The 18,753-nt window shown below is 40.3% G+C and overlaps 1 protein-coding gene across 2 annotated transcripts in view; it reads left to right on the top strand.

Annotated features, from left to right (window-relative positions):
- Nucleotides 1-16,728, top strand: part of LOC110981614 (uncharacterized) — a 33,802-nt gene extending 17,074 nt beyond the window's left edge. The window contains exons 2-5 of one of the 2 annotated variants that reach the window (XM_022239321.2): nucleotides 8,997-9,103; nucleotides 10,435-10,627; nucleotides 11,003-11,206; nucleotides 11,507-16,728. In XM_022239321.2, the coding sequence (XP_022095013.2) occupies nucleotides 8,997-9,103; nucleotides 10,435-10,627; nucleotides 11,003-11,206; nucleotides 11,507-11,610 (608 nt within the window). In that variant the 3' untranslated portion in view covers nucleotides 11,611-16,728. Of the gene's footprint in view, nucleotides 1-8,993; nucleotides 9,104-10,434; nucleotides 10,628-11,002; nucleotides 11,207-11,506 lie in introns of both variants that reach the window. The other variant, XM_022239320.2, reaches the window with a different exon arrangement.
- The last annotated feature ends 2,025 nt before the right edge of the window (nucleotides 16,729-18,753 follow it).

Genomic DNA, 18,753 nt, shown 5'->3' with positions numbered 1-18,753 from the left:
CTGCAGAATACATTTGAAGCAAGATATGGGACGGAGAGGACCCCCCGCCTTTGTGTTAGTCATTGTTTAACTGGGATCTCAGGAATTCTGTACAGACTTCTGGGGGATGTGTTGGGTAACAATAGTCTAGAGTGTGTATAGGGATTGGACAGGTAAGGGGGGTACCCCTCCGTCCCATATGTTGCCTGGTATAGCAGAATGCCATTCCTGTTGCATGTATGTTTCATCCCCATTCAACGTGTGGAAATTAACGACTTTGGCTGTGTGCGGTGGTTACTTGACCGGACCCTTCGTGAACCATACGAAAATGTCCTAAGCAACTTGCCAATCCTCTGTTGAACCTTCTTGTATTGAAGACTTTAAAGTTTGCACAAAGTTAACAAACAATCACATTGAAACTCTTTGTATGTGCTCCAGAAGGCTTAAACCGGATAAAACACCGCAGAATCATGAAAAGAAATGCTACATAAATATGAAATTTAGGCTAAAAGTGGTTGCTAAGATGATAAATTATTTCAATTTTCAATCGATCACTTGGTCTTTTCTATTAAATTTCTAAGTTTAGAAGTTTTCCCAGAATAGTAAGACACGGCATACGACAAGCCAGAATCTGAATACAATCAGTTCTATGTAGCTAAAATTTCTGTTTTTGTTCGACCTTCATAAGTTATATTTGATACTTCTGTGCAGCACAAAACCAATCCAGCCACGTACCGTGCACGGTACACTGCGGCCTGTTACACGCGTACGGCGGCGTACGTGTGCACATCTCGTCACTAACACCTCGAGGTAACACAAATCTATAGGTGGATTTCACATTAGCGCTGTCTGTGCGCATCCGCATCGAAACCGAGGCTGTCTGTGTTGAACTTCGTCTCACGCGCCCGCGGAGTCGACACAGTACATGCAGTATCCGGTTTTTAAGTGTAGTGCCACTTCAGCTTAAACCACGCCCACTGCACAAGATAAACGACCATCGCAGGTACGTTAGTTCGCGGTAGATTGCCATTATTTTTTCTTTTGATTTCACGTGTTGATTCATCCTGAAAGACTCTTTTACAAAAATTTGCAGCCTGAAAAGTCTGAATTTAACATACCTTTGTGTATTTTGTGTCTTGACTCCTTATTTTCAATCGTTTGATGGTATTAATAATTGAAGCTGACACATACAGCCTCGTTTTCAAACGCGGAAGTGCGCAGATCGACGCTAAAAGCGTCGTATTGGGATCCTTCTATAGATGTGTGCGTGCTTCAACGCGTATTTTATAGAAATGTGATATTTTCGTTTTCACGAAGAGGCACAGATGTCTTGAGTCACGTGCTCCGTGATTTGCCGTATTCAGAAATTGACGTTCTCCTTAATTTACACAGTTACGAGTTTTTTTTTTTTATTTTTTCCCAGTGTAGTCACCCATTTACGGGTAAAATAAAATCATTTTAGACATTTAAATCTTTTTTCTATGCTATTTTGACAAAACACACATTTGTGCTTCTTCGTGAAAACGAGATTGTACGATAATGCACGATTGTACAATGTGCGCACGCACACATTTGTGTCACTTCGTGAAACCAAAACTGCTCCAATCACGCTTTTCACGAACTGGCACAAAAGTGAAGATGGGTGTCAGTTTGTGGTGTTGGTGACGAACATGTACAGGTACATGAACATTTTCGACGGAGCCGGTGTATTATGTTCATGTGGTTCATGCGTGTGGAGTACATGTAAAACTGGAGATATATACCGTAAATTTAAACATTTTCCTGGCAATTTTATAATGACAGATAAACCTCGGTTTCAATAATAAACTCACTATACTTTTGTGTTCGTCTTTCGTTCCGAGTCACTGAATCCTTACGCTCGCGAGGCCTAAAATTATGCGGGATGAACGGAATAGGTGCTGAATTAGGTCGATTTGCAAACGAGTCCGGTTGGGAAGAGAAAACAAATCTGGCGCGAAACTTTCAAATCTAAAACCTTCATACCTTTCTCCACCACAGCCCACTTTTGAAAACTTCAGGAAAACATCGAATTCTTTGTTTCGAGCCTTCAAAAATCGCATCAAAACGTAAACAAACTACCGTTTACCAGAAAATCTTTGCACAAAATCACTAGGTTTGACGACTCTGCTACTATTTCTCAATTTTATTTTCACACGTTAGGAAAAGGCCTTATCTTACCATGAAAATATTTTGGCAGGAATTTTTATTTCCAAAAAGTGAAAATAAGACATGAAATGAAGCAGCTGTTTTTCCTGGTATGAATTCCCATGGCCATCATTACGCATGCAAATGACCCATAAATCGGGACATGCAAAGTTAATAATTTCCCTCTGAAACATACGTGGTTGACTCTTGAAAAGATGGCGTTTAAATGGAGCTAAACAAATAAAATAATTCAATATATCATAAATATATACGTGTATATGTACCAAGTATCTCACTGCTTGTGATTTGCTTATTTCATTGTTTATGTTACTCATTTTGCTCTTGTGCAAATTCTTCTTTCTATTGTCCTTTTATTGCTCTTTTTATTGTACAAAGTGCTCTTTTTATTGCTCAAATTGCTCCTTTGCTCTTTTCATTGCTTAAATTGCTCTTTTTTGTTGTTCATTTTGCTCTTGTATTGTTCATGGTGCTGTTGTATTTAAGAGAGTAATATGAACAATTCAAGAGCAATTTAATGTAATGCCTCAGATTTAAAATTTAACAAACTTCTGGTAATCACCCTTGTAGTAATTCTTAAAATTACTATGATAGTTATTGTAAAAAATCAATGATCAAGAAAGGAAATAAAACAGTACTAGTGCCAGTACCAGAAACCAATATATTAAGTCCACTGAATTGGTTTTGTGTTGTTGGTTACCGTTATGAATATTGAATAATAATTATCGGGTTGGATGCTGGCTGGGAACCTCTGCACAAAATTTCCCAGCACGACGGATTATTTTACCCCTTTGCTACGAGTTAAAAATCCCCAACTGACGTCATGCCGACCCTGAGAATGCATAATTTTTATATAATGATTTTTCACGTTTAGGTTCCACAATAAAGAACAACAGTAATGCTCCGCTCTATTTTGATGTGTAAAACCGTCTACATGTATAGGGTAACCGGACGAAAAACACTCTAGTTCAAAGGATTAAGAAATTTAGCGAGGGAAGCTGGGCCTTCTTCCTCATATGATGTAAGATATGGGGCGGAGAGAACCCCTCCCCGCGCGTCTTTGTGTTGGTCATTGTTTGATCGGAATCTCAGGAATTTTTTTTACAGACTTCGGGGGGGGGATGTGTTAGGTAACAATAGTCTAAAGTGTGTATAGGGATTGGATATGTGGGGGGGGTGTTACCCATCGGCCCCATATTGTGCACGGTATCTTCTTCCTGTATCGATCAGATGTCGCTGACCATAATAATCCAAATGCAAGACCGTTAGAAAGTGCATGCCCCCTCTCTTTTCGTGTCCAAGGATTAAGTCTGACTACGGAGGAAGGACACAGATATACCCAACAAGAAATGAGACCAAGGGGTACCCCCCAACATGTCCAATCCCTATACACATTCCAGACTATTGTTACTTAACACATCCCCCAAGATGTCTGAAAGGAATTCTCCAGGTTCCTGCGAGACAATGACCAACACAAAGCAGGGGGGTTTTCTCCGTCTCATACCTTGCTGCATATGTACCGCCATGTTGCAAGCGGTGCCCCGGTCACAATCCTGAACTATGCCTGTGTTGCGTTCGTCGATTGGCTGTTCTTGGGGCCGAATGAAACGGTCATTGCCATTGGGCGTGTGTGCGATGGTCCCGATACTGATCTTCCTGCTGTCGAGCCGAGTTCATGTACCGACGGGGCGCTCCTGGCTGATTGGCCTGGAGCGGTGTACGTTGGTTCCCCGACTGTTCTCTTTGTGGTTCTTTGTAGCGTCGTAGTACCGGCTGCGGCATTCCAGTTTGATCGGTCCTTAGGAATTTGCTGAACATTCACGATACACGTGCGCTGTCCCCACATATACGAAGTGCATGCGTTGTTCCGGTTGCTACCTTCCCGTTTCATTGGTCAATAGAGATTATAATGAATATTCACGATCTATTTCCTGGCGGTCGAGTCCTGCATTGGTTTATCCAGGCATTTTCGTGCAAGCCCGTGACCCTTGGTTGGCATAAATGGTGAATGTCCATGTCCATTCTAAGTGCCTGCGCTGCATGCAAACGATCTCCCGTTATCACTTCGCTGAGAGCTTGCCACTGCCAGTCCCATCGTCTAAAAATCATTGTCACTGCAGACCTGGAGGAGAAACTCTCCGGGTCTATGCTGTCACAGTGTCTGCGTACACGTGGCGCTTTGCCTTTACGAGAAGATATTGACATACACGACAATTCCAAACATGCACATTCATTTTAACCCTGATTTTTTTCGAAGAGGTTATGTTCATTGTCTAAACATCAATGTCACCATAGACCTGGATGAAAAACCCCAATACAAGCATCGACCAAGCCACAATTTACTTGCACTCCAAATAAGAAAATAGGAGTAATGAATATTATTACACCCAGACGACGAACGCCAAGTTGGGCATTCATTATAAACTATATATTTATTTAATACAGGTAACAATACACGGTCACTGTTTGAAAAGAGTATCAAACGTAGGGCCTCCAATTAGGGCCGGGATATTCAGATTAAGGCCTGAGTAACCAATATCAATCCCAAATGCAAGTCATGATGGGCACTGCCATCATGGTTACCCCATGAAAATAAGACTAATGAATTTTACTACACCCCAGACGCCAAGTTGAGCATTCATTTTAAATTATGTAATACAGGTAAAAATACACAATCACTTATCAACGATTGATAAGGAACATAATGAAAGCTCGCTGTCGGAAACCGTTTCTTAAGTTCGTTGCCTACCTCTGCTAAAATCCTGAAGTTGTGCGTTAATGATGTGCGTTTCTAAACAGGGCTTAATTTCTTGGGTATTTATCTAATAATTTCTCGCGTTGGGTAAACCTGGTTTTGATTAATGTATTCAACCCCATTTAAGTACTGTTATTAGAAATGATGAGATTGGAAAGCAATCAGAATGTTATTCCCTGGCAATGCATGGGATTAAAAAAGAAACACCCTTACAATACATTCCTTGATTGGAGACACATTTGCACTCAACCTCCGTGGTTTCACTTACGCCATTACATCAAGCCATTTAGGGGACCGGGAGAGTGGCTTAGCATTTGAACTTGACTTGCTCTTCAATGAAGTACTTCTTTTGGTGTCGGTCATGGTAAATAGTTTCTGATCGGTTACAGCATCTCCCTTTTCAATATGCATGTCTTTATAAACTCACAAATCTTCCAGACAAAAACATCATAACTTGATTTGTTGTCCCAGATTTATATGAGAATCTGTTTTCAAGTGCCTGGTTCCTTTGAGTTTGAAGTTCACATCACACCCCTGCCCAGATATCAGACACGGTTGTTCACTCTCACGGTTTCACTACCAAAACACTACTTACAGTAAATTTCCTTAATCATAGATAAACCCTCCATTATTTGCTTAACAAAGCCACAATACTCACATCGGTACGTGTGCAGATCTTCGTAACAAGTCATTTCATACTAAAAGTGTCTCAAAAATCAATAACAATTGAAAAACTCAAATGTCCACAGCAGTGACAAGTACAATTAAAAACTTCAACGGTTGCTTCCGACAGAATTAAGGTTGAGATTTGTAGACATCATTAGGCTGTCATCTACAAAGTGTGTTCCCCCGCATACTATTCCACAAATTCCTCATTTAAACACGGGCCGGGCTAGACGTCCTCCTGAACACCGTCGATTTTTACACCTTCTTAATACCACCATGATACCACACATCGCTAATGTTGATAAATGTTAGAAGTATTCAGAGATGCGCCAGCTGCAGTTTAAAAATGTTGTTAAACACTTAAGCCCGCTGTAAGATCGGTTTTATCTGTCTTGGAGCCTTTGAGAAATTTGAAGCAGAAATAAACTCACGCGTTATTTTGAGAATATTTCAGTTATTCCATCAAAGATGTACATGATATATTGTGGCTAATGTTAATGGAACGCTCCGTTTCAACATAACAGCGTAACATAAGCGTATTTTCTTCTTTTTGATTTGTGTACGTTTCTGGTGGATAATCTTTTGTTTTGTCTATATGTATTTTTTCCATTCCTAATTATGCCAATAGAATAATTTCGGCGTTTTTATGATGCCGACAATAAATGTGTAATCTAATCTAATTATATCAGTAAAATTACACTGGTGTGGACTTTTGTACCAATGTCCCTGTTTCACCGTTGAAAAGGGGAACAAAAATGTGTTATGTTGAAACGGAGCGTTCCATTAACATTAGCCACAATATATCATGTACATCTTTGATGGAATAACTGAAATATTCTCAAAATAACGCGTGAGTTTATGTCTGCTTCAAATTTCTCAAAGGCTCTTTTTTACACTACACTGGGCCTCTCGCCGCATAAAGTTGGTCTCTTTGTTTGAGTATATCATCAGTCTGAAAAATTTCCATATCCAGAGACTGTGGTGTAATCGGAACAAATATTACTTCTTACATGTACTTCCATTTACTTTGTTGCCACAGGACATAAACGTCTCAGCTCAACCATGCCTCAATTGATCTAGCGGGTGCCGCGCGAAGCTAGTCACAAAATGCAGATGGCCTTCCCATCTAGCACCCTTTGTGGGCGCAGGGCCATGAAAGAACCGTTCTTGGATAGAGCGCCATGAGAGGGCGCCATTTTGTAGGAACAGGTTATCATCGGTAGATACCACAGAAAACAAATGTAAACACATAAACCAGGTCCTTTCCAGAACTACAGGGTTTTTGTGATGTGAGCAGCGCCCGACTAAAATCAAAACTATGGACAAGTTCACCCCCGGAATAGGGAATTTACGCATTATTGAAGAATTACAGGCATATCAATCTATGAAGCCAGATTTTGATTGTAAAAAAATCTCTTTTTACTTAATCTGGCCTCTAGGGTTTTAAAACAATGCAGTTGCAACATCTGAAAAGAAGAGTTAGCAGTACAGAAGCGTAAAATAGGTGAACGTATTTTGGGAGCACTTGTAAACAAATACAGGCAATGTAAATGCGTTGCGCGTAATGCGCACTGGACGCGCTACCACCTGTCGCTTCTCTTGCAAAATCACGGTTTTACGCGCAAGACTGGCGGTCTATGCGTTTAACATGTCTGTGTCTATATGTCTTGGCCTATCGTGGTAGCTATAATATGATATAAAAAATAAATATGATGACTTTAAAATGAAAGCGTACAAATCTAGGACGTTTTCCCTTCTCCTTGGCAAAACATGATTAAATAAAACAAATAAGATTTTGCCAAAAAATCACAGCTGAACCTAAGTCTGTGTTTGCAGAAATGCAAAATTTCAAACAAAGTTACCTAGGGAAATGAAAAAAATCGATGGGCCTTAAAGAGTAAGGCTCTGACATTGCAAGGTCAATACCTTTGCCTTAAATGCTTAATGCCAAGGCTCTAATGTCAAGCGTTGAGGCAACCAGAAGGCCAATTAAGACTCAACATCGAGGCACTTCATTACTGCGTGAAGGCCAGTACACGTTCATTCAATAACAATCAACAGTACATGTATTCCCCCAACCTGTCTTCTGATCTCTCTGTTCTAGTTGACCAGTCCCGATAACGTTTTCACGATGTTAGACCACGAACTACAGTTGTATTCCATTGTGTTAGTTTGTTACTTATTTTTTGTTAGGAAATCACGTGCTACATCGTTCACAAAACGAAGTTGCCAGATTTCTAAGTCAATTCCTTCTCAAGCCTTACTGTATATTATCTCAATTCATGGTGTCAAAATTGAATACGGAAGTTGTTTTCTAGTCAAGAAAAAAAGTATTTAACAATACGCGAGTACGTCAAAGCAGCAGGTCTATTAATACATTTTCACTAATGTGAAATAAAGAACGTTTGTTTTATAGGCCATTATTTCAGATTAGCTTTGTAATGTTGCTTTTAATTGGGACTCAATGAAGTCCTAATAAAAAGTGACACTAAACACCAAAAGTCTCGTTAACAAGTGCTCCGGAATAGTACACCTCTCCAGATGCATTTTGTGTCTCTTGGGTAGTCGATTGAAACAAGGAATCAAAAAACGCACTGTGTGAAAGAGTGACAAATTGAAGTCAACGTAAGTCCCTTAATCACCGCTAGAAACTATCTTCAGGAGAATGTCTATATCCAAAATCAACTGGAACCCACTTCGTGCATTTCCAAACTAACATCTGAAAATCCGTGCATGAATATTTATGTGCGAACTTTCGCAGTCTTTTTTACCTCGCGAGAGACAAAATAGACTGTTGGTTCATACCTGTCACCAACTCAGTTACATTGGACGGAGAAGTTATGATAATCCAGACGTCATTGTATAGAAGTCTTGCATGGGTACTATCACCATGTTACAATAGCACATGTTGTATTGCTACCTAAGTTCAATGCACGGATTGACCTTCAACAGTAGAACCGCTTTCCAAGTAATGAACCTCACTTAAGGAATGACTAGTTGAACCACAAGGCCCTTGGGGAGGAAAGCAGGGCTGGACCGGATGGGTCATGAGGCAGCCAAAGTCAGTGTTCATTAATTTGACTAACCCTACCCTCAAATCCAAATGAACCAAACATATTCATGCACGCTGTATTAATATTCAAAGAATAGTAGCTAATACCTAATAAGGCAAGGAAACCTGTATGATGGATGAAAAATGGAATGTCCAGCAAATGTATAAAATCCCTATGAGTTCTGGCAATTGGGCAGAGAGCCGCACATCGAGCCAGCCGAATAAACCACATCAACTACAGTACAACTTTGTCTCAAGTCATCCTCTTGTGTCGATTCATATAACCTGTCGGGTTATATTACACATGTGATATACATTTATGTCCATTTGTGCCAACATCGTTTCTCATCTTTTTAGCAGGGTTTCAACCTACAAGCGCAGCAGCTGTCGAGTGGACTGTGAATGGCACTAACAACGCTGTCTGCATGATAATAAAGTTCGATGGCCTGATCCGCATTCCAGACAATGTAATTATATAATATTTTTGTAAACTGTTTGCACTAATTGTGAGCATTGTTGGCAAAACGTGGATTATCATTTTCCAGTGGACTTCTCCCCCCCAAAAATGCCAGTATTGGGCAACTTGAGAATTCATTCGAAGTGTAGAGTGTGCGTCCTTTCCACCGCCTCAAACAGAAGCACCCCCTCATCGGTTTGAAAGAGCCGAGTGGGTCGGTTGTGTTCAATTTGTTGGTAGCGATACGACCATGACGCGTGCATTTCCTAGTTGTTTGGGCACCTGCAAAATGCAACTCTGACCCTGGGCGTGTTTTGGTGACCACTAACCAGAAACGTGTTTGTGACATCAAAACAGTAACCAGGAACTTGTAAAGGGTTGTCCGTAAGAACGACGTATCAGAAATGGTTACATCATTTGACAGAGGCAAGCGTAAGGAAGCAGACGACACAGTAAATGAAAGTAATTTTCACTCAATATTCAACATGTTTCTCACCAGTTCCGTTCTCTTTTGTCACATACGTTCTAGAGGAAAATATCTCTTTGATTCGCTGCATGTAGCAACTTTGCAGTGTACAATTCACTCATCTGAGAGACGACAAAAATTGTCTGTTTATATCCCGCCATTTTGAACAGGCGCTGAACCAACTCCAACCTTCGGTTCTCGTTCTCTGACCAATGACCAAAGCTGAAACAAGTTATGGTTTGGGCTGCCAAAACACAACCCTGAAAAATATCCGTTGCTAAGAAAATAGAGCCCTCTCTTGGTCCAGCCGGAGGCCCTAAAGTATTTCATGACGATTAAACTTTTTCGTGTGAAACGTTGTTCAAGATGTTTGACCCATGAATAGAATTCTTGGCAAAGTGTCGTGGGATTGTAATGAGAAACGTTTTTGTGTTTCTGTTTTATTAAATACCAGAAATACAGGAATCTTTGCACTGCATTGAAATTGGAAATACATGTACAGATATTCACAGAAATTAGCCTTTAAACATTATAAAGGAAAAAGATTCAAATTCCTGGAACGAACATCAGTTTCTGTCTTGGACTGTGATCATGAATGTCAGTAACTAATACTGGCTAATTGGAATGTGGTTTTCAAGTCATTCATCCCATGTTGGCCAATCACGCTCATTTTTTCGGCTTTTAGTGACCGGTGCTCTTGAAATAGTCATACTGTAGCTTGGGTTGAAATAGCACAGGTGCCTATAAAAGCCATTTGCAGGCGTATACGACATTTCTAGTTCTAAGCACACAATTTTCTCCCAACTACAGCCAGTTGGGTCGAAAATGGCTACTCTTAGCAGAATCCTCGTTTTATTTTTATTCCTCGTCCACAGCCCAATCTAACCAAATACTTCCAAACAGCCGAAGTCATTGATCCTCAGCCCAACTGCACGCTGGACAAACGAACCGTGCGTATAGGTTATGAAGGGTTTGCGGACCTTTTCATAGAACTAACCTTTACTAAGTCAACTAAGACCTTCGCTTTGACGCAGGTCAGTGCAGCATGGTATCACAGAACCGATACTGGTAAGTCTTCTTTTCCTCTTGAATTCCTATGTCCTGTTTAATTATTCCGATTCCTTCACTACTCCCATTTCAATTTCAAGTTCCCTTTATTATTTCCTTTCGCTCTTATCGTCGTTTTCTAATAGATTTTCAAACGACCTCTCCCTTTCCACTGATGTCGTGTTGTTTTTTTGCTCTTAATTCATTATCTGCGTATTTGTCAATTTGCTGTCGATTCCTGAGACAGTTCCCGTGACTGTTGTTGTTTTCCCCCATCTGTCCAGATTGTCACTCCCGTTCTCGCTTCCTTTATTCGTTGAAGTTCAAATCTCCAAGTCAGCCGCAAGTTCTCTCTGACAAGACAGTCATAAGTTTCCTTTGATTGCTCACCTCCAGGCGACACCTCAGAGATAACAAGATTAACAGGACTACGGTCGTCCGATAACCTCTTGCCGCAGTCCGTGTCTCTCGGATGCTACTACTTCCAAGAAGAAGTATCCATTTCTTTCGACGACTTTATCGTGGACATGAAAGACGTCGCATTTCAGCCGTTTGCAGGTTACGCCAATAACAGCTACGGGACAGAGTTCACAGATAAGGGCAAGTGCATAACATCACCGTTTTGTCCGCAAAGTTCTTACAATTCAGCCCGAGAAATTTTCTGTGCATGATAAGGAAAAATCTCTCCATAAAAAAATAAGATTTGCAAGTTAGACAATCTTGCTTATGGTGTTAGCTCAGTAGTTGCTTATGCTGCTAAAATTATCTGGCTGACTTGCCGCTTAGCCCACCAAATAACAGAATAAAAAGATCATTTAATGGAGGTTTGCTTTACACTTTCGTGCTTTGAAATGTTACCCACCATTATTTTGTACAATTTACATTTCTTGTTCTTCCCAGTTTGCCAAGTTCCAAGTGGAGTGGGCCATGTCGGCGGTGACGTCATGCGCAACGTGGTATTGGCGTTCATCTCGAGCACTTTTCTGTTATGGCTTAGGGTCTAACAAAATCAACACCAAAAGTGCCATACTTTCAGGTAAATTAACTGTGCGTAGCATTTGGAATTAGACCTCGCTGAGGGCTTTAATAGAGAAACGACTTGTCTAGCGTCACCGTGTGGCCCTGTGTTTGTTTCAGACGCTGCTTAGTTAGCAATAGTTGACATTAAGTTTTATTGGAGACTTTGTCACCAACTTCTTGTCAAGACACGGGTTCCTATGCACCGTTGTCATTTTATATTTCGGCGCTCGTAGACTAGTACATGTATTGGTAACACGTTTGAACTCTCTTTGATATATAAATTAGTTTATTAGGTTGAGTGCATTCGATTAGTTTATACGGGGCAACCATGACCAGGTAATGGCTGTGTTTGCCCACGGACGTCACATAAAAAATCTGGACTCGCAAAGCCTTTTACCGAATGAAGCCACCGGCGGCCATTTTACTTGCGATTACATAGGCGATGGTTGGCTCGCTTGCCCAGGGGTGGATCCAGGAAGTTTTGCAGGGGGGGAGGCCGGGGATTTTTCATTGTCTCAGTTTTGCAGACAAGCGGAAATGAAGATGAAACATTACATGACATTTGTGGTCTCAGAGCGGGGGGTCGACCACCTACCCCCTCCCCTTCCCGATCTGGCGCCTGTTTCTATTTTTTTTATTAAAAATGGTGAGCAAGCTTTTGTATAACGTTGTATTCGCCTTGTTAAGAGGGCCGGTCGGTGGCCTGAATGACCAGTAAGGGCCTCTTAAGGGCTTCAGGTCCAGATCTTTTTATTTGAAGTGCGTGCGTGCGTGCGTACCGTGTCAAACAAATAAGACAAGGGGACGAGGCTAAACTCCTAGTCAACTTGTTGAAGCGACTGTAATGCCAAATAAAAGTTCATTGTTATTAATGAATAGCTATTAACGCATGAAAGATGTTGATACATGTACACTTAGTGAACAGTTTAGATCGATAAATTAGTGTACCAAGGTAGCTGAGTGGATGAGACCGCTTATACATCGATGGGTTTTATAATACCTGGTAAATTGTCAGCAAAAGTGACTCGTACAAACTGTTAAAGTGTAGCTGCAATGAATATTTCTTCGACACACGTTTTTTGCATGTTTGTACTTTTCTTCAATGTGTGAAAACTGTACACACTCCTATTTGGTTAAATGCATTGAAAAGTGCACACTTTCAATCAAAATTATCCATGTTTTCTCGGAAAACTGAGGGCACTGTCGCAGTGAGGTCATCTGAAGAAGACATGATTCAGTGCAAAGGTATTTCTGTACAAATTGTGAACCCAGAAGTTACCAACTAAAAATATTTCTGAAAGAGGGAATAATGGTTTCCAATTACTATGCTCATAAACAACAATGAATCAGCAAAGAAGAAAAAACTTAATCCAGGAAAATCTACAAAAACGCAGGAGATCTGTTGTGTACAAACCTATGTAACATCGAGGCTTCTTCCTGAGATGACATCACAATTTGGTCATGAATATAAAAACCAAAAAGGCATTAAACTACCATTTGAAATAGGGAAATTAAAGTTGAAAATAAGGTTTACTGAGGCACAAAGGTGCATTTTACAGGTTTTTAATCAAAAACATTAATTGCAGCTACACCCTTTAAAGGTCACGTCCCCCATCAACTCACGTATGTTTTGCTTCCATCTGACATACGGTATTTGTAATGTGAAAGAATTGTGGCGGTTACGTGGCCCTATCAAGCCATAATTTTTGGAAAAGCTCTTGGCAACTTGCCTTCTCTCTTAAGAACCTGTTTACCACACTTCAAAAAATATTCAAACAGAAATCTCACGTTACTTGTACTCACAGACACCATTGTTGTTTCTCAGCTGCTAAACTTCCATGTAATGATAGTAGAGTGCAGATGTGCATAAAACTTGAACAGGGCTTAAATAGTCTGGCGCAGCGCTAACATACGATTTAGGTCTTTAATAGTTATCAGGACACAACTCCAGACTGGTTCCGCAAAGATTACTCGACACAGACTACATATTTACGCGGCGGGTTCCAGAGGGATTTTTTAATGCAACCAAAAAATACTACGAAACGGCAGCGAGGTGAATACTCACCACTCTTAAATACGTCATCTGGTGACGTATGACGCACTCCGATTTGTTCATAAATACTTATGAGGTGTGGTAACTGTTATAGAGTACCAAAGTGTGACGTCATTTAGAACCAGTTGATGTCGTACAATTGAAGGGAGTACGCGCACACGTCGGTTCACGCATGGGTACTCCTGCTATTAAACGCTTTTACACTCATAAGTGTGTGTGACGTTTTCACTTTGGTACTCTACCCTGTTTGTAAGTGTGACGTCACTTCAGTTTAAACCACGCCCATTTCATATGTGCACCGCACCTAGGGTTACATGCGTTGGTCGCCGTTTATATGGAACCATTGAACCGGTAGTTAACGCGCAACTTCAGCGATCGTCCAATGGGAGCCGGCAAATCGTGGTGCGTCCGCCTTTGTGACGAAGTCACAAACTGTATTACCCGTGCGCAGTGTACGCGCAAAGTTCTGGAATAGAGAGATACGACGCTTTTTAGCGTCGATTTGCGCACTTCTGGGTTTGAATAAGAGGCTGTGTGTGTCAGCTTCAATTCTTAAAGGCGAATAAAAGTTGCGAGTGAAAACACAAACTACATAAAGGTGTGTTAATTTCAGACTTTTCATGCTGCAATTTTTTGTGGAAGAGTCTTTCAGGATGACTCAACACGTAAAATCAACAGAAAAAAACAAAGGCAATTAACCGCGAACTAACGGGTGCATGTATAGTAGGCGTGGTTTAAACTGAAGTGGCGTAACACTTACGAAGCGGATGCTGCATGACTGTGTCGACTCCACAGGCGCGTGCGACGACTGAGTTCAACACAGAAAGCCTCGATTTCGATGCAGATATGCGACGGTGCTAATATTAAATCCTTCTATCCTGTGTGGCGAGCGCGTGGACAGTTCCATTATCAAAATAGGGGTGTTATAGCCGTACAAAGTCTGTCAATACGTGACTCATTATTGTTGTATACTTTTTACACGTGCTAGGTTTTCAGTCACGGACAAATATTTAACTACTTAGTACACATTGAAGACACTAATTATCTCACTATAAGAAAGCTGGTAAAACAAACTTTGTATTCATCGAAACAACTTTCACGGTAACTTAGAGGGTTTGAAACGACGAACCTAGGGAACGAGGCAAGCTGTTGGAAATTTACTGATTTTCCTGTTCCCCTGCAAAACTGCTTGGCGCACCAAAAAGTGTTTGCTGTTGTATTCGTTTCTAATTTTTAAGTGGAATTGTCAGTTCTCTATAAAAAGACTTTATAATCTTGATTTTTCCTGTACATTCGAGATTGCCGTTTCTTAGTATGTACATTGAACATCGGTACGTGTTTTACAAATGAACAGGTTGGCTCCAAGAACACTAACAGTGTAATTCACACTACTTTCATGGAAGGGGGCATACTAAGAAAACGGCAATCTCGTGCGCACAGGAAAATTTAATGTTGCGACCATCGGATGACCATGGGACAATGTTATATGCACCCTGTGTCGGGTAGGAAGGTCTGCCAAATGACGAGTTACGAATAGCAAAGGCCGGGTTGGACGATACACAATACAAACTTTGAGACAGGAGTCAGATATCCCACCATACAGGGAACTAATTAAAACAATTTAATTATTGATTGGCTCTCAAAAACTTGAAGATTGACTGAGAAAAGAATGAATACCGAATCTGACAAACATTCCCACACTGTGAACAGTGATAATATACAATGACTTTCAAATGTTCATTACCAGATGATAGATTAGAAACCCCTATGAATATCTGAATTTATACAGTATAATTACTGTATTGTACAGTATAATTATATAATAATAATTATACAGTATAATTATATAATAATATAGTATATTAATAGTAATGGTTATATAGTATAATAATAGTTCAGCTAGCCCAAGTGTAAGTTCTTAATCTGATTGACTCTGTTTAGTTCCATTCATGTCAGTTCAGATCCCCAAACGCCAAGCTAAATCTCTTGGCCGATGTCAAGCACACCATGAAAACACCCAAATGAAGCAATATAACCAAGAGACCAACCCAGGGTTTAGTTCTACAACGATAGTATAGTGCTACATGCACATCATGTGGGAGTGTAATACTTCGACCAAGTGACTAAACGTAGAAGTTCGCCGCGAATCCAGTCGACAAATCAACGATAAAATACACATTTTTATAACCAAAATATGTACCCAAGACTCACACAGAGACTAAAGTGGTAATGTGGGCCGGTGGTTAGGCAGGAAGTGCCCTATTCAGCTATTAAAATTATGCATTTTGTACGAGGAAAATATCTTACAGTATCTTATCTACAACAAGAGGTTTAAGTTCAGAAGTTAGTATCGCACATGGACGTATTCTTGTGCGCTTACGCGACGTACTTTGCCTTGGCTTACGTGACAATCTGTCTCTCTCTGGCAGGAGTTTTTTCTGTCAGCATGTAAGTTCACTCTTGCCGTCAACTTTTGCAGCTTTTGTTTCGTTTATCGTTATGCATGATTCTGGCCTGTTCACATTGATAGATTTGTTTTGTAGCATGTGTGGGCCAAGTTTTGGCTCCAAGTCAGGTACAAAATGGTCATTTGGACCGATTTTGCTTGTCGCGTGGTCATTAAAGTTTCGTAGAAAGTTTGGCCATGTGACTCATGCACATGCACGGAGCATAACGACTGTTCCACGTTGCACTCAACGACTATTGCGTGTCCCTGAAATGTTCTATTGTGGTCTCTTCACAGCTGAACTCTGTAGAGAGAGCAGGTTGCACAGTGTCCTTATGATTTTTGTCTTTTAGTCTTACCCTTTTGTCCATTTTGTCATATCTTGTGACTAAACATTTTACTCTTACAATTATCAGAGCATAAGCTTCTTTCTGCACCACTGGTCAATCAATCCATATCAATTATTTTATCATTGTCAAACTCCATTTATTGGTGTCCACAATTGTGTGGATTTTCTCTACCTTAATAATATTGGGGCAGTCCTAAATTTCTCAATTTGATTTCAAATAGAAATAAACCAGATCTGATATACAGTGAGAATAATTCCTTGTGCCAATTTTTGATCTTTATTTGGAGTACCTTAATCACCGGAGAGATCAATCCCTAACTTAAAACTTACGCGTACCCCACCACCGTAGGGTATCAGCACCCCACGTATGAGCGTGACATTAAGATTACGGTGTTTTATAATAGACCTGATTTGAATTGAATATAAAGTCGCTCTACAGAGCACTTAAATTCCACTTAAATTAGAAACTAATTGCAAAAATGATTTAATGGGATTCTCTGAAGAAAAAAAAAACAAAGCCAGAAAACCTGAGAGAAAATGAACATCAAAGTCCGACCCCTGTACATTTTCAATGGCCCGCTCACACCTCTTGCCGCCAGGCCATTTGTGTGCATGCCTGCATAATTATGAATTTATTAGTAAACAGGTCTAACATTCAATAGGTACGCCGGACTTGCTACTCAGTTGTGTCTGCAGTGGCATTCAGTTGCATTCCTAGCCTTTGTAGTGATCGTACCCGATGGCATTGTAATGAATATGCATATTAAATCAGTCAAGCATGTCTATCACGTGCGGCTCCCCAACCACCGCCCGTGATGTGGCAGTTTTGCGTGCAGTACCAACCAATGAGGTCGTCTTGCTCTTCTTTCCGTGTGACCACCGTTGCAAGGCTCAATTCACTGCCATCATGCCGCTGTATCGTTGGCTGTACTACACTTTTAACACATGACAGGTTGCATGCCTTTAAAAACCACAAGTGGGAAAGTAAAGTCTTACACAGTAAAGAAAAAAATTAAGTAAAACAATTCAGTGTAGTTTGGGCTATTGACAAGTTTCAGAAGTAATGACCGGTAGTAATATCCTCTAAGGCCCACTCCGAACGTCGAACTTCTATCGTTTCTTACTCCAAATATGATCAAAAATTTGAAATAGAAGCACAGCAGAAAGGCAACGTTTAAAGCAGCCTGTCCGTAAGATCAACAGATCTTGCCGTTTTAAATGGCAGAAACTACAGTCGCACGGCTTCCATCGACGAATGTCTCCCTTATTATTCTCTTTGCACATCGCAAATTAGAAATTTAGTACAGTAGTATAAGAATCATAATTATAAAATTGAACCTGCATCTGCTAACTTTTTTGGGTTCTTTCAGCTTTAAAATGAAGTAGCAGTGCACACGGAATATAACTACTGAGTCATGTGAATTTTCTGTGAAGCCACGAGAGGCGTGTATATTGGTAATTTGCACCTACCTTTCACATTGAAACTACATATATTGACTAAAAGTTCCCGAAGTGGAATAATTCCTTGCGTGCTAATTTCCTCCCGGTTGGCATTTTATTGTCAACTACTGCTCAACAGTTGGGAAATTACCGGGGCTCCTCCATCTGTTAACAATTTTCTATTGAACTTGAAAACCATTTACTAACAGACATGTCCCACATGTTTGTAATAGTGGATTCTTCAAATTCTGTAACCATCGTTGAGAGATGTACAGCAGAAACACCAACACTGGCCATTTTTGCTACAGTAATCTGTAATCTACTTTAAATCTGTAGAGACAAATGTTCAACCTTTGCATTTAGAGATATGGGAACTTTTCTAACTGCTTTTTGCTGAAACTCACTTCTAATGTCAGAGTGGAAAAATTAATGGGTTGTTCTTGAACCCGAAATGTCCATTTCAAATTTTATTCAGCAACAAATTTAACCTACCTTTTTAAAACCGAACACCAACAGAAGCAGCAGGAGTCATTAACAATCCAATACTGTAAAACTGATTGTTGACGGAGTATACGCTTCCTTCTTGCAGAAAGACATACGATGCCCTACGTGAAAACTTCGGGGATGGGGCATGTTCCCAAGGCCCTCCACCATCACTATGAAAGACGACAGTGTTTTGTTTACAGTTACTAGGAAAGTAAACAACATTTTGCTTTGAAACTCTGCTAACTTGGTTTTTGGATCAAAGGAAGTAAAAGTTTAAAAACTCCAGATCGAAAAATTATCGATTTACCTTTCAAAGCTTCAATAACGAACGATGCCAGTGGCGGTCATTTTAC

The sequence above is a fragment of the Acanthaster planci genome, linkage group LG21 (assembly GCF_054643075.1).
Source record: "Acanthaster planci isolate LZ-2023a linkage group LG21, COTS_SCS, whole genome shotgun sequence".
NCBI classification, from domain to species: domain Eukaryota; kingdom Metazoa; phylum Echinodermata; class Asteroidea; order Valvatida; family Acanthasteridae; genus Acanthaster; species Acanthaster planci.
The sequence above is the reverse complement of the archived record's forward strand: the minus strand, read 5'-3'. Positions and strand labels throughout refer to the sequence as shown.